The sequence below is a fragment of the Crocuta crocuta genome, unplaced genomic scaffold, assembly GCF_008692635.1.
Source record: "Crocuta crocuta isolate KB4526 unplaced genomic scaffold, BGI_CrCroc_1.0 scaffold53, whole genome shotgun sequence".
Classification (NCBI taxonomy): domain Eukaryota; kingdom Metazoa; phylum Chordata; class Mammalia; order Carnivora; family Hyaenidae; genus Crocuta; species Crocuta crocuta.
In genome coordinates, this window is record NW_027529432.1 from 330,446 (window position 1) to 344,840 (window position 14,395).

The window sequence follows — 14,395 nt, forward strand, 5'->3', positions numbered from 1 at the left end:
CCGCCATTACAGAATTCTCTCTGTATTCAGGGTAGAGCTCCACCTCCAGGAGCTGCTTCTGCTCAGCGAAGCCAAACAGCAGGAGGCTGGAGAAGACCAGCGTGTCCAGCATCTGGAGCAGGTTGGAGCGGTAATGCAACATCACCTGCCGAAGCCAGGGGAGGAGGGGAGAGGTTGGGGCCGGGTACCCCCAGACTGCCACAGCCCTACCAACCCCTCAACCGCCCCTGAGCAGCCTTTGACGCCTGCTCCTTCCTCAGGGCCCCTGCTCCCTCATTTTCACTTCCTACCACGCCCTCCCCCCCAAAACCAGCTGTGGCCCAGCCATTCCAACTGCCTGAGTAATATCCGTCCCCTACTCAATCCATGTCTCTATTCCAATGCAACAAAGGCCCCTCTTCTAAAAATTACATAGGTTAAGCCCAACCCTGTCTCTGATCTTTCCCGCAAGCACTTCTACGGTCCAGAATAGACCCTAAGTTCCAGCGTCCTAGCTGAAGCATTTCTCCCCATGTAGACATTCGGAGATAGGCTTCATCATGTGGATCTGTTGACAATTCATGTGAGAATGGAGTCTCGGGGTGCCTGGGAGGCTCAGTCGGCTAAGCAGCCAAGTTCGGCTCAGGTCGTGATCTTGCGGTTCGTGAGCTTGAGCCCTGCATTGGGCTTTGTGCTGACAGTTTAGAGCCTGGAGCCTGCTTTGGATTGTGTCTCCCTCTCTCTCTGCCCCTCCCCTGCTTGCTCGCGTGCATGCTCTGTCTCAAAACTAAATAAACATTAAAAAAAAAAAAAGAACAGAGTCTAATATTTACTGAACACCCACCATGTGCTAACAACCATGGTACATTTCTTCACCGGATCCAAACTGGTCTCGCTGTGGGACCATTACTTTCATACCCAGTTAGTAATGCTTTGTTACCAAGGGGTTAAAGTAGTAGTCTCTCAGCCAGTAGGTTTCTGAGAGAGAATGCCAGAGGACATCTGTTGGGCTCTAAGGTCATTTAGCTCACCTCTTCAGACTTCACCCCAAAGTTGGACATGCTCATCTAATACCTGGGGTGTCTGTCTGGCTTGGTAAAGGGACTCCTCTTCCCGATCTTGATGTGGCTGTGACCTCAGAGCTGAGATGTTTTTCTCCTGAAGCCCTCCCCAGAGATTCTGACATCTGTTATCATCTCCACACCCTCCCAGACAGGCCAAAGCACTTACGGAGCGTGAAGAAGTGGAGATGATTCGGCCGCCTCTGGTGTAGCATGAAATGGTGACTAAGAACATGCCCAAGTCTTGATTCACAGGGGACTCTGGCAGCTCAAGCTCTAAGGTGACGCGGTAGGGCTGTCCATACATCAGCACCTGCCCAAGGTAGCCCCCATCTTTTTTCAAAAACAATTTTTCATTGTATGGTCTCTGTTCCACCTCCCCACCTCCCTCTGAATTCCTCCCGATCCCCTTGGTTAACAGAGCAGGCCTCTTTGGGGCTCTCATCCCAGGAGGGTGCTGCCCCCTAGCGGTGGCAAGGTCCCTCCTACTTTAGAGAGCTTCGGTATTCCATGGGTTGGCTGAACTGTGCTCCACTCTGTTCTGAGAAAGGCTGTGTCACACATTTCTTTTCCAAAAGTGAACCATCCTGTTGCCAACTGGGCCATCTGTGACTCACGCCTCCTTCCCCATGAGGCCATCCCCTTGGGCCCCGCCCGCCTTCACTTACATTATTAATTAACCAAGTGCCAGAAGTGCGCAACAACTCTCCAGCCACCTCTCAGCCTCTGTCATTCCCGACCATCTTTGTGTCCCTCTGGGTCCTTACCTTACTTCTTTTGGTAGAACCCTGAGACTCATAGCGGGAAGGCGTCTTCATTGGGATTAACCTCAAAAAGTTAAAACTTTACCACCAAACACACCCTGGTTTTTCCTGATCGTTCCTACGTTCTTCTAATCCTTTATTCAGTTCTTTTTTTTTTTAAGTGTTTTTTTTAATGTTTATTTATTTTTGAGACACAGAGAGACAGAGTACAAGCAGGGGAAGGGTAGAGAGAGAGGGAAACACAGAATCTGAAGTAGGCTTCAGGCTCCGAGCTGTCAGCACAGAGCCCAGTGCGGGGCTCGAACCCATGAACCGTGAGATCATGACCTGAGCCGAAGTCGGATGCTTAGCCGACTGAACCACCCAGGCGCCCCTCCTTTATTCAGTTCTTATCTGTAGCATAACCCCCTCAGGATGGGTACATAACAATCACAGGGGCAAGAGTAAAGTTTCTGTATTTAAACAAAGGGAATGGATTTAATATTTTTAATGTTTATTTTTGAGAGAAAGAACAAGCAAGTGAGCCCGGGAGAGGGGCAGAAAGAGAGGGAGACAGAGGATCTGAAGTAGGCTCTGTGCTGACAGCAGACAGCCCGATGTGGGGCTTGAACTCCCAAACTGTGAGACTGTGACCTACCTGAGCCGAAGTTGGACACTTAACCAACTGAGTCACCCAGGCGCCCCCAAAGGGAATGGAGTTAAAAAAACAAAACCAAAAACCCAGCCCATAGTGAACCACCCCCAAAATCCAGATATAATTGAGGGTGTTTAGAGCACTATCACTAAGGTAAAAGGTAGAAAACCACTTCTCAAAGTCTTTTTTATACAGATTCTGCTTTTCGGAATAAATTATCTATTGGGGGAAAAAATGGATTCCATGAGATTCCTAGCTCCCAGAAGAGGCCTGATGAAGCCGGCTGTTTCACTGAATTCTTTGAAATTCAGTAGGTAGTTCTCAGGGTGGGTTCGAGGGAAATGGGGAGTGACTCCTAGCTTATGAGTTTCTTTCTGGGGTGATGAAAATGTTCTAAAATTAATCATGTTGGTTGCTTAAACTCTGAATACTAAAAACAACCGGACTATACATTTTAAAGGGGTGAATTGTATCGTATGTGAGTGATAGCTTAATAAAGCTGTTTCATATATACATTTTTAAACTAGTAATTCTCTCTAAACAAACATCATCTCCTTCAATGGGATCGATCCACGTAATTGAATGCCGGAATCTTGTGAAGGACTCCACGCCTTTGTTCACATCTGTCTGCCTGAAGGGCGGATTCCCCTCCTGTTCCTCCATTCCCAGCCAATATTCACCCTTCCTGAAAAGGTCTACAGTAAGCCTCTCCATCACCATAATCTCACACTGATCCCTCCCATCCTTCATACATTCTTCTGAAATGCTGAATCTGCATCTTACACTCAGCTGCTGGATACAATGCACAGATTTCTGTCAGTCCTGTGAGCTCCTTGAAAGCAGGACATCTTCTCGTTCTAGCAAGGGGTCACAAAGAAAACAGACATGCTATTTCCCTCATTCATTCATCAACGTTCACTGTAAAGGAACGTTCCAGAATGATCAACCTGCTTTCATGATCAGGGACTACCCTGATTGGAGTCCCCGATATGGGTCTCCCCTCACCCTTCATCTTTCCCTTCCTTCCTCATCCAGCAGCCACACATGCAATTGTTTTAGGCTCCCTGAGTCACCACTCAGGTCTCCACAAGGGAAAGCCACACCGCTGTATGCACCATTTCAGGTGCAGATGTTCTGCCGTTTTGTTTCCAATTCCCTCTTATAAATTCCCCTTCCATTTATTATTATCTTGAGTCACAAAAGCACACTGAATCAATGCCTTCACAGATGATCCTGTAATGATCTCCAAACTCCTTTCCTGGCAGGATTAAAATGAGAAATCTCTGCCTTGCAATATCCAACATTCCACCTCACTACTCTGAAATCTTCCATTTGGGACCCACTCTTCTGGGACCCAAGGGAAGTCCGTCTTGCTGATAGCGTATGTCTCCAGGTGGTTAATTGGAAGGAGGCACAGGATATGAAATCTCAGGTTACTGAACTGTCAAACAAATCCAGACTAAGCACCAATCCCAGGGAACCCCAGATGCTACCGCTTATACTCTTCCCTTCAGAAGGACCACTTATTTCTAGCCTGTGTAAGTCAGTGTCCTCTCAAGAACCACTTAAAAAAAAATACCTTCCAGGGGGTGCCTGGGTGGCTCGGTTGGTTAGGCACGCACCCAACTCTTGATATTGGCTCAGGTTGTGATCTCATGGTTCGTGAAACTGAGACCTGTGTTGGGGTCTCAATAATCCCTGCTTGGGATATTCTCTCTCTCTCTCCTCTGGCTCACTCTCTCAAAATAAATAAATAAACATTAAATAAAGTTCTTAGTAAGTCTGACCACTGATTATTACCAATTATGTTGCTAACAACTCAAAGTCTGGTCATCAAAAACCATGTTGATGCTCCAAAGGTCCTTTTGAAATGTTCAGGGATCCTAGCCTTTGTCAGAGCCCCGACCAGCTTGCCTAATATAAACAGATGCACCCCCATTCTGCATTTCGCAGGGTTTCCAGGTTTGTTGAAGTCACACTGCCATGTGGCCTGTCTCCTGGCACAGTACCTTTTGCAATGGCATATGTGTCAACAGTTTCATCATTTTACATATGATGTAAAACTTCAAAAAAGTTTTCAAAACTCTTGGGTGGCTTTCATCCTAGTCCAGTGAAATAGCTGATTGGTTGATTGACGTTCACTGTGGTCTAAAACACACGTAGTAGCTATGGCTTGTCTGAGATCATCTGAGAGGAGCACTGCTAACATCTGAAGCAGGAAAGCATAATCCACACGGTTTAGATTTTAATATTCTCCTTTAACCTCCCTTTCCTTGAGAGCTTCCCCTTAGGCTCTATTACTCAATCCCTGCTCACCAGGCCTTTCTCAAGCCCTCTGATTTCAAGTCTTCAAAGCTCTAACGAAACCTCTCTTCAGCTCCCATACTCACCCGATCACGTCCACCCTTAGCCAGCGAGACATTGGCAACAGGGAAGGAGCAGAGTAAGGAGGTGGAGGAATCACAGTCAGTCCTAGATGAGAATGGGGATGATACTGTGCTAAGTTAGAGAGTCTGCCTTACCTGTCTGTACACTTCCTTGGGCCCCTAGGGCTCCCTCTTGTCCCCCATCCCTTCTTCCAGAACAGGCACCCTTCTCTCTGTCAGAGAGAGATGGAGAAGAAATGCAGCCAGGAGATTCAAGACACCTGAATGATTCTTTCATTCTCTTCCTGCTCCTTCAGCCTATCTCCTCTCATTAGAGCGGAAATTCTTAAACAGGACTCCATGGACACTTCGTTGAATAGTTTCAGACTTAAATGTTTCTAAAGACTCACTCGGAGAGCTTCATAAGAATGCAGACTCCTGGGTCCTAGCCCAGGAGTCTGATTTAGTAGTTCTGGTCTGGGGCCTGGTTTGAGAAAATTCCTCCCAAAGAGTCCACAGATGGTCTTACAAAAGGCTGAGATACTTCCTCAATTTATATATATATACATACACACACCCTCCCTTAAGCTCTACACCCAACATGGGGCTTGAATTCATGACCCTGAGATGAAGGGTTGCATGCCCTACCAACTGAGCCAGACAGGTACCCCCTTGCATACATGCTTTTATAGCAGAAAGGGGCATAGATTTCATGAGATCCATGTCTCCTAGAAGTTTAAGCGGCTGTAACTTAGAAACTACAGTTCATGATCAGGGACTCAAGACAGGAAAAAAACATGACTTCGGACCATTGATAACAATGTCCTTATCAGCATCTCTTGAACGGTCCTATGGCCCATGTTGAGAGAAGGGGAGAAAATTGGTAAGGTCTATAAAATCAGAAGGAACTGAAGTCCCAGGTGAGAAGCAGGACTCTGGGACTTTATGTGCCCAGTCACTTTGCATAATCTCTATTGTGCAGGGTTATCGGGAGTGGGAGGAAGGCAACTTGCTGCTTTCCTAACATCTTCTCTATTGAAGGCCAGCTTAGCTCAGAGATGACTCAAGGGATGTGGTTGACTGAGAGAGAAGTCTACAGTGGCCCTGAGAGAGGTCTGATCCAACCCAAACAGAACAGACCCAGATAGCAACAGCCTAAAAGGGGGATTTGTACCCCCTTCTTCTTAACCAAAGATTTCAGTAACCAGACGTAGACTAGGATCTTAGAGCGCTACCAACCCAGAGCTTCCTCGGCCTTGGGCTGTGGAAGGTAAGAAGCCATAAAACACACTGGGCTCCAGTTTTCTCCTCTGTAAAGGAGGGGGTTGAACTGAATAAGCTCTAAGGGCCCTAACAGCAATTCTCTAAAAGAATGACTCAGCTTTGGTAGAAGACCCCTCTCACCTGTAGTAGAAGTGCACGGGGCTTAGGTGGCTGACTGTCGGCATGTAGGAATAATAGAAGGAGCCATAGAGGAAGACAGACACCCAGAGCAGGAGAAGGATGGTACAGAAGAGCACCCCAAACTGCAGCAGCAGCTTGCGGGCACGACCCGCCAAGACGTGGCCCACCTCCTGGGCCCACAGCAAGGCAGGTACTGGTGGGTCATTGACCATGGCTGGGAGTGCTGAGTGTCTGACCCCAGGTTCAGGCCTTGGGTTCCTAGCTGCTCGGTCACTTGGACGCCACCCCTGGCCATGGGATGAAGCAGCTGGTGGTTCCTGGAAAAAGAGAAGGGGCAAAGAATGGCTCTCTTCCCAGGGGTGGTGGGGACAAGGACAAGCTTACTTGACTGGCTTCAAGAAACCAGAGATAGCCGGACACAGCACAGTCTTTGTTTCATATGGCTTTTCTCCAAATGATAGAGCTTCCCAACTGATTATCCCTTCCCTTTCTTTCACTGTGCTTTCGTCGCCCCCCAGTGCCAGAACAATTCCGCTGAACTTGTCCTCTGGACACCTGATTCTGGGACAGGCTACCCTGATACTCATTCATGGCAAGATATAAATATGCAAAAAATGAGCACCTTAAAAGGCTTTTACACACATGGGGACACGGAGTCCACGCTGCGAGGAGGCTGCACGGAGAGAATGTGCGACTTGCCTAAGGTCGTACAGCCGCGCTCACAGCCAGCTGCCTAAGTGCCGTCAGAACTGTCTCCCGAGCTTCTCCTCTCCGCTCGCTCCGGGACAGGGCCGTGCTCCACGCCGGGCCGCCCGTCCTGCGGCCGACGGCTGCTCCTCACCAGCACCCCTTCGGGCTGGCGGTGGGCGCGGAGCCCGGAGCCCCCACCTAACCGCGCCACCAGGGAAACCAGCCCGCCAGCCGCCGCATCTCCGCAGACTCACCCGCTCGCGGGCTGCCGGGGCAACGGCGAGAAGGGACTTCCGCCTCCCGTGGCAGCCCCGCCTCCTCCCGCTGGCCTCCTTTGCGGCCCCGGGAGGTGGGGCCTCACTCAGGGGCGGAGCCCGGTGCAAGGGGCGGGGTCTGCCAGGGGGCGAGTTTCCCTCCCTGCGGTCGGTTACCCACACCTAACAGGACAAGCGCCTTCCTTCAGGCCTCAGGATATGCCCCCACGACACGCTATGAGTCAGCAGCATCCCCCTCAGCCCGGCCCTCCGCCCACCTTCACCACCGGCCATTTAAACCCCGCAAAGGGGAAGAGAGGCGGGCATCCAGCTGGCGTTGATTTTTGTCGCCCACAGCTCCTTGCACCTGTAAGGCGTCCTAGGCGGAGGGCACTGCCGGCCGGCCGGCTGGCCCCTACTGACGGCAGTGATAGCATTTCAGCTCCGTGTTTTGTCTCCAGCATTTGGGATCGACCTCCTCTGGCCCTAACTAGACTCTCTGCCTCAGAGTCCCCACAGCACACCATCTAGACTAGATCTTGGCAGACGGTACCGTCTATTTTGTACATGACTCTTCACCCCAAATACCATCCCTCAGTGGGTAAGGTCAGTGTACGTCTTTGCATTCCACACAGCACCAAGCACAACGCTGCAGCTCTGGGAAGTATTCTATCAAACCAATTCCCTCCACCCAAAACCCACCCAGGAAGCCCATCTAATTTCAAGAAACACCCAAATGACTCTCCCCACAATCCCCCCTACCTCTTCTTTGTCCGATTCTTTGATCTGGTATCTGCACACCTCTTTTCCCCCAGCTTCTCCTTCTCCTTGTTCTTTAGGCATCTTCCTGACGTACCTTGTCGCCCCTGGATCTTCCATTCGAGTCACTTGTGGCTAGAACATGAAGTGGTTGGTGATCTAGAAGCTGGTTACCTGTAGCTCATCACATTTTCCTGGATATAGGGAATGGAGGGTCCCTGGGAAAGACAAGAAGATTCAGGTACTACATGCTATGTCAGAGCGGAGGGAGGAGGTGGGGGGGCGACTGCCCAGCTGATGTCAGATTTTCAAATGAGCAGGGTCCCCCGCAGCCAGTACTGACTCCACTGCAGGGGATGTCACAGGTCCAGACCACCCCATTTGGGGGGGGTGGGGGTGGGAGTCGGCCTGGGCCTCAGCTCCTACCAGCTCCTTCCTAGCCCAGACTCAGAATGCCTGCAATGGGGGAAGGGCAGCTAAGCGAGACCGTTAACAGTGGGGGTGTGCGCAGGGGCTGCAGTCAGCGGCCAGGCTCCCCCATTGGCCGGGCAGTTGGTATGCTCCGGGATCCGAACAGCTCCTTCTAGCATCCTTCATCCTTCAGGTACCAGCGTCTGGGCAGTGCCTCAGCTGCAGGAACTGGGTCCAGCCCTCGACGGACCTCTGACCTGACCCTCCCCAGTGGCCTTCTCTGTTATCAGCTGCTTCGACTGCCGCAGCAGACACTTTCAGCAGCAACTCCCTGCAAGGTGGGGCACCCATCTCAGGCAGGTTTCGTGCACCCCGCTGACTACTCCCCAGGGCTGCCACACTGCCTGTGGCTTCAGGTGAGTAGGGAGCATCCTGCTTTTCTCCCGTTGGGGCTCAAGGGGGCAGGTGGGGGTTCTGTGCCCTCCTCAACAGGGCGGGGCTCTTTCTGGGTGAGGCTTCCAGAGCTGGGAACACATGTTTGGAAGAGCCGAAAAGCCTTAAACCGTTTGTATGGTCAGTGGTCCTGTGGGAGGCTGGGGGGGGGGGGGNATTCCACCTTCTCCATTTCCTTAGCCTGGGAAGAAGGATGGGAAAGGCCCCTGGAGGATGGGGCTAAGAGGAACAAAATGCTGGGGCACATGACCCTAGCCTTGTAAAAACTGATGAAGAATGAGAATGGGGGGCGTCTTCGGATGAGATTATGCAGCACCTCCCCCCCGTTATGCCCTGAGCTATCCCCCTCTTTCCTCCAGGATGAAAGGGGAGACCCCTGTGAACAGCACTATGAGTATTGGGCAAGCCCGCAAGATGGTGGAACAGCTTAAGATTGAAGCCAGCTTGTGCCGGATAAAGGTGGGTGGACCCTGGATCCCATTAGTTGGCCCACTCGTGCTGTAAGTCCCCAAACCTCAGGTTAAGAGATGAAGAGATGTTTTCTTTCCTTGACTCCCTGCCATCAGGGGAGGAGTCTCCGGTTCTGTAAGGACAGCTGTCCCCTGGCCGCTGTCGGGGATGAGGGAAGAGAATACTGTCTTAAGGAGTCCTCGAGAGGGCGAAAGATAACTCATTCGGGGAGGGAGGCGGCAGCCCCTCTCAGGGGATCTGGCTAACCATTCCCCTCCTGGCTGTGCCCCAGGTGTCCAAGGCAGCAGCAGACTTGATGACTTACTGTGATGCCCATGCCTGCGAGGATCCCCTCATCACCCCTGTGCCCACTTCGGAGAACCCATTCCGGGAGAAGAAGTTCTTCTGTGCCCTCCTCTGAGTCGCCCTGTCCCTCCCCACAAGCTCCGTCACCTTTCCCTATCCTAGGCCCTTCCTTAGGTCAGTAACTGTCATGAGCCCCTGAGGTTCCCTGCATCCAATCCCCAGCCGTTGTCCAACCCTGAGGTTATCTGAAGCACAAGGCTCTCCGTCACCTGTCGACCCCATTTCCTCGCCCACTTCAGCCGACCCCAAGAACCCCCTGACTAGGGGGCCCCTTAACTCCCTCCCCAGAAGGGCCGTCAGACTGCCAGCGTCCTGCCGGCTTCTCTCTGTGACCCGCTCAGACAATGGAGAGAGGGATGGGCCGGGTGCTCGCTCTCAGTCTCACCTGGAGCTATTAGAAGGGTTAAGCCATTTGAAGAATAAAGTCATCCAGAGTCTCAGAGAACAACAGCCCCTGTGTTAGCGTTCTTGGGGAGAGGATCATCAGTCTGTGGATACGGGAATGTGTACAGCAGGTGAAAGGTTTGCCATACCCAAGGAATAGGGCCAGTCAAATCAGGTTAGACATTATCTAGGCCCGGACACCGCAGGGATTGGGGGGATGGCGGCCGCAAGAGACCGTCTCCAGCGGAAGAATTTAGTTACAACAAACACACAGGAGGCCACGGGGAGCATTCACACACGCACGCGCGCGCGAAACCACTGAACGCAAGTGAAAATGAAAACAGACCGAACAGGGTAGCTCTAGGGAGGGATCTTGAGGGCCGTGGCCGACAGCAGGAACTCAGTAACGGAGGGGAGGAGCTCGGCTCCAGTTCCTGCGAAGGGGCCGGTTTTACTTCTTCTAAGATGGCCGCGCCCACAGCGGGCCCCTTTCCAAGATGGCCGCCGCCATGGGACCCGCGCCAATATGGCGGCCCCACGTCACTGGGTTTCACCGTACAGGGCTTCCGAGCTAGCCCCATACTTAAAATGGCGGCCCCAGGCATGTAGAGTTCTCAATATGGTCCCTTCGGTGTTCATCTGGTCTCAAAATGGCTGCCCCTGCTCTCGCCAACTCGATGCCCGTTCCTACACACCCCGGAGTCTCGAAGTCGACGTCCCCCCCGATCCAAGTGAAGGTACACGGGTGACTATGAGCAAAGATCGTGGGACAAGGGAACGCCGGCAAGCGCAGCGTAGCAGGCGCTGGGAGCGTGGATCTTGCGAGGGAATCTCGTTTCTACTGCTTGCCAAGTAGAGGATGCATTTGGAGTGTAAACAGAAGTGTGCAGTCAATGCCCGGCGCCGTTCATCTCAGACGCCCTGCCTTGGTCGCCTCCTGGTCTCCCTAGGAGCGGAATAAGCCCGAAACCATCTCAGCTTGGGGTCTCTGGTAGGGCTTACTATGTTCCCCGTTCCCTCTCAGACCCATTGGGTCACATCCTCCAGAAGCAACGTCCCCGCCCCTCGTGTGCCTACCAACCTTCGTAGTGGTCCCAGCATGCTGTCTGGCCAGATGCCAAAACTAAGGCTTAATGTCTCACGAGCGCCTCCCAGATTCAAACTTAGCAGAGGTTTACGAGTCCAGAATGCTCTTCTAGAAAGAAGCCTTTTTCTTTCCAAGGGCGAACATAGGTGGGCCCAAGGCCCAGGCAGGGAAAGTAACAGTCCGAGGGTGTCTGCTTCTCATGCCCTATCAACATACCCCAAATTCAGGGATACGTCCTTTCTGGGGGAACCCTAGGTCATGTTTCGTGCCAGGATACACTTTGCAGGGGAAGGTAGGGGGCTGCTGAGGGGAGGAGCCACCCTGCAGTGATAGGAGGGTGACCTCTATTAGGGCTAGCCATCACCCCCAGCTTCCCTACACGCCCCACTTGCTTTGCACAGGAAGACCGCAAGGGTACAGGAACTCAGAGAGGAAACCAAAGGAATAAAGGGCATTCTGCCAGGAACCGAACTTAGTCTCCTGTGGATGCCCCCACAGGTCCAGGAGCACCCGATGAACTTGGGGCACCTTCAGGAACGCCAGCTTTCCAGCTGCTGTTGAATTTCTGAGCCCTTGACAGGGCCCAGAGGTCATCTAGTTCATTACCTCATCCTAGAGATGAAGAAACAGGGAAAGCTCACCCGGTTGCCCTCCTGAGTGGGGACCTGCCCTCATTCTGTTCCTGAGTCCGCTTTAGTTTCTTCTTGGGTGTTTCATGAAAACTCCTTGAAGGATCAAGCCTATTTTAATCCCTGAATCCTGAAACTGTCTGGCACATAGCTGGCACTCAAATATTTAATGACTGATTGTACTATATATCCTTAAACAGCAAGCAATGCAGGGCAGTCACTAAGAACCTTGCTCTTTTTCTACTGCATCAAAGTGTTGGGCAAATTCCAGAAGAGTAAGTGAAAATTTCCACATCAGTTCAGACTTGGTAAAAAGGGAAGAAGTGCTCAATAAATGTAGTCTTGGTAGGAGCTGTGTGTGCATTTTTTTAAGCCTCTGCTTAATTTTTCTGCACAATTTTCATACTGGCTGCAGCCCTAGTTGGGGGGAAAGGGGGGTTTAAGAGATTACCAGACATTACTATAGTTAACCATTAAAAATGATTGATTAGCTCTAGCACTGAGTAACTTTAAATACCCCAGAGAATGGGCAAACCCTGAAATCAAGGATAGCCTTTATGCATATACAGCCGTTAAGTCCCTGGAGTCTGACCATCCGTCTTGTGCAGAGGGAGGAGCTAGAGCAGGACCTGAATCTGTGGGAGCACCACTGTTTCCAAACACTGGTTGTGAGTCTGTGCCTTAATGAGTCCTCTACCATTTATGAGAAATTACAATTAGGCTCAGTTCAGTGCTAGTAATGCAATGGTGCTTCTGTTAATTCAGGTGACATTCTCATTCTCCAAATGCACTAGGAAGCAAGCCCCACCAAACATTTTCCATGGAATAGGAAGGCTTTTCCTCCATGGTGGCAATCAATCATTAATAAAGCTTACTTGGCTCCCAAACGGAACTGGCCTTACGATGAACTTCATAAGCATCTGAGGGGTTTTAGTACAGGCCAAATGGGTCATGACTTTAATAACCATCAAGTGAATGAATAGTAGAATCGGAACAGAGTAATAGCCACGCAAGAGGAAAGGCAGCCTTGGCTGGACCCAGAACTTGAGGAAGCAGCACCAAAAATCGGTCAATCCATCCCCCACATCACACACTCCGCCCCAGTCAGTGCAGCCACAGGAGATAGGGTGAATTCAATCCAAATGGTTATTTATTCTAAAACTGGAAGCTACTGTGCCTACATTTTCGCCAGGATGTAATGAGAACAGGGGAGGAAAAAGTTACAGATGTAAACAATGACACAGTTACATTTTTTTTTTAAACTGTAAAACCCTTTTTTACTGGCCACTTCCAAGAATGCTTTACAGGTTGTGCAAAAACATTTACAGGCTCCATGTGGTGTTTGTTTTTCTCACAAGCGTTTCCATCTACAACAACTACAAAAGACGTCTGATAAAACACTAAACAAGTCTAAGGAAAACAAGGCTAGGGATCCCTCTTGGTAAATCCACATTTTTCCCTCTCAACATTTTTTTTTTTTTCACAATAAAAAGACAGGGACAAAACCCAGACATCTACAGTTGCTGCAAGTGATCTCTTGGGCTAAACCAACAAGGATGTGGCAGTTTCACTCTCCATCCATCAGAAAAACAGTTTTTTGTTTTTTTTTTTAAGATGACTTTCTGGTGTCAAAAATGAACAGCAAGTACCTCCCTAACCCTCCCCCGCCCCCCAAACGGCTTAAGCTTTTCACCCCCCAGCCATGAGGCCCTAGCACCCCCAAACCATGTCAGAGACTATAAAAAGATGCTATTCGCTGGAGGACTGAACATTTGAAAAGGGATGGCAACTTCTGCCTCAAAATACAATTTTCTGTTGTGACATCATCTCGCCCTAAGGGAATTTCTTTGGGCTCCAGTTTTTGCCTCCTCGCCTTGACACTACGAGCAAAGCTCTCTCAAACTCCCTTAACAATGAAAAGTTAGCGGGTTACAGGAAAGTTCATGCAATCACTTCACTCACTGCCGCACACAAATCCATGAGGGCACCACAAGGAAGCAGGCGCCGAGAGAAAGGACATCGTCAGGAGCAAGCAGACTTCCTTCCTGCCAGCACCTCCCCCCTTCCAGTCTCGGGGTCAGAGGTACTTGTGGGGCAGGAGGGCGTATGGGACGGGGGTGACCAGAGGACCAGAACGTGGGCCTGCCCGCCTAGACAGGGGCTGCACGGAGGTAACAATGGCGGAGGGAGAGAAAGGTCAAATCTCAGCACGAAATTTTCAACAGAGAACTGCCCAGGGGAGGAGGTGGACGTGAAGCATCGTCTGGTAGGTAGCACAGCGCTACCCTGGGTCTTCCGTCGCTAGCAAGTGCTGCAGTACGTGGCGTGTGCGGAGTACGTTCTAGGCTGACACGATGCTGAGCAGGAAGATGAATGAAAACTGAAGCTGAACGTTGAAAGAGCATTCCCATATCCCTCCCATATTTCGAGCCCAGCAACCTGCAGCTGCTCGGCAAGAACTGGGAGGGGCTGGTAAAGTTATAAACAAAAACTATCCCAATGGAAGTCTCTCGGCTAGAGGCCTCTCTGGGGACATGCAGGGACAGCAACCCCCCACCCCCCCGGAGAAATCCGGTTTCAAGATGCGGGGAGGGGGCGCTCCCTCTCACGCACACGTTACACACGCTCACAGCTCACATTCTCGCTCTTCCCCAGGTTCGGCAGCCCCACTCCGAGCTGCCTGGCCTCCCCGCCCCCCACCCCC

At 51.1% G+C, this 14,395-nt stretch overlaps 2 protein-coding genes across 8 annotated transcripts in view; one reads left to right on the forward strand and one right to left on the reverse strand.

Moving 5' to 3' along the window:
* The window catches only part of BSCL2 (BSCL2 lipid droplet biogenesis associated, seipin), an 11,899-nt gene extending 1,451 nt beyond the window's left edge, over positions 1 to 10,448 (reverse strand). For 2 of the 7 annotated variants that reach the window (XM_077759657.1, XM_077759658.1), the window contains exons 1-5: positions 7,915 to 8,248; positions 6,209 to 6,525; positions 4,829 to 4,910; positions 1,210 to 1,353; positions 11 to 145 (exon numbers count right to left, since the gene is read on the reverse strand). In XM_077759657.1, the coding sequence (XP_077615783.1) occupies positions 11 to 145; positions 1,210 to 1,353; positions 4,829 to 4,910; positions 6,209 to 6,525; positions 7,915 to 8,031 (795 nt within the window). In that variant the 5' untranslated portion in view covers positions 8,032 to 8,248. The other 5 variants (XM_077759655.1, XM_077759654.1, XM_077759661.1 and 2 more) reach the window with 5 other exon arrangements.
* Positions 8,437 to 10,041, forward strand: GNG3 (G protein subunit gamma 3). The gene is made up of 3 exons (XM_077759662.1): positions 8,437 to 8,738; positions 9,135 to 9,234; positions 9,518 to 10,041. The coding sequence occupies exons 2-3, from the start codon at positions 9,136 to 9,138 to the stop codon at positions 9,644 to 9,646; spliced, it is 228 nt and encodes a 75-aa protein (XP_077615788.1). The 5' UTR covers positions 8,437 to 8,738; position 9,135; the 3' UTR covers positions 9,647 to 10,041.
* Positions 10,449 to 14,395: the final 3,947 nt, after the last annotated feature.

Bases quoted from the DNA above. Each gene is read 5' to 3' on its own strand.
- GNG3 (XM_077759662.1), top strand. From the start codon at position 9,136: ATGAAAGGGGAGACCCCTGTGAACAGCACTATGAGTATTGGGCAAGCC. The intron at 9,235-9,517 runs GTGGGTGGACCC...GCTGTGCCCCAG, and splicing joins CCAGCTTGTGCCGGATAAAG to GTGTCCAAGGCAGCAGCAGA.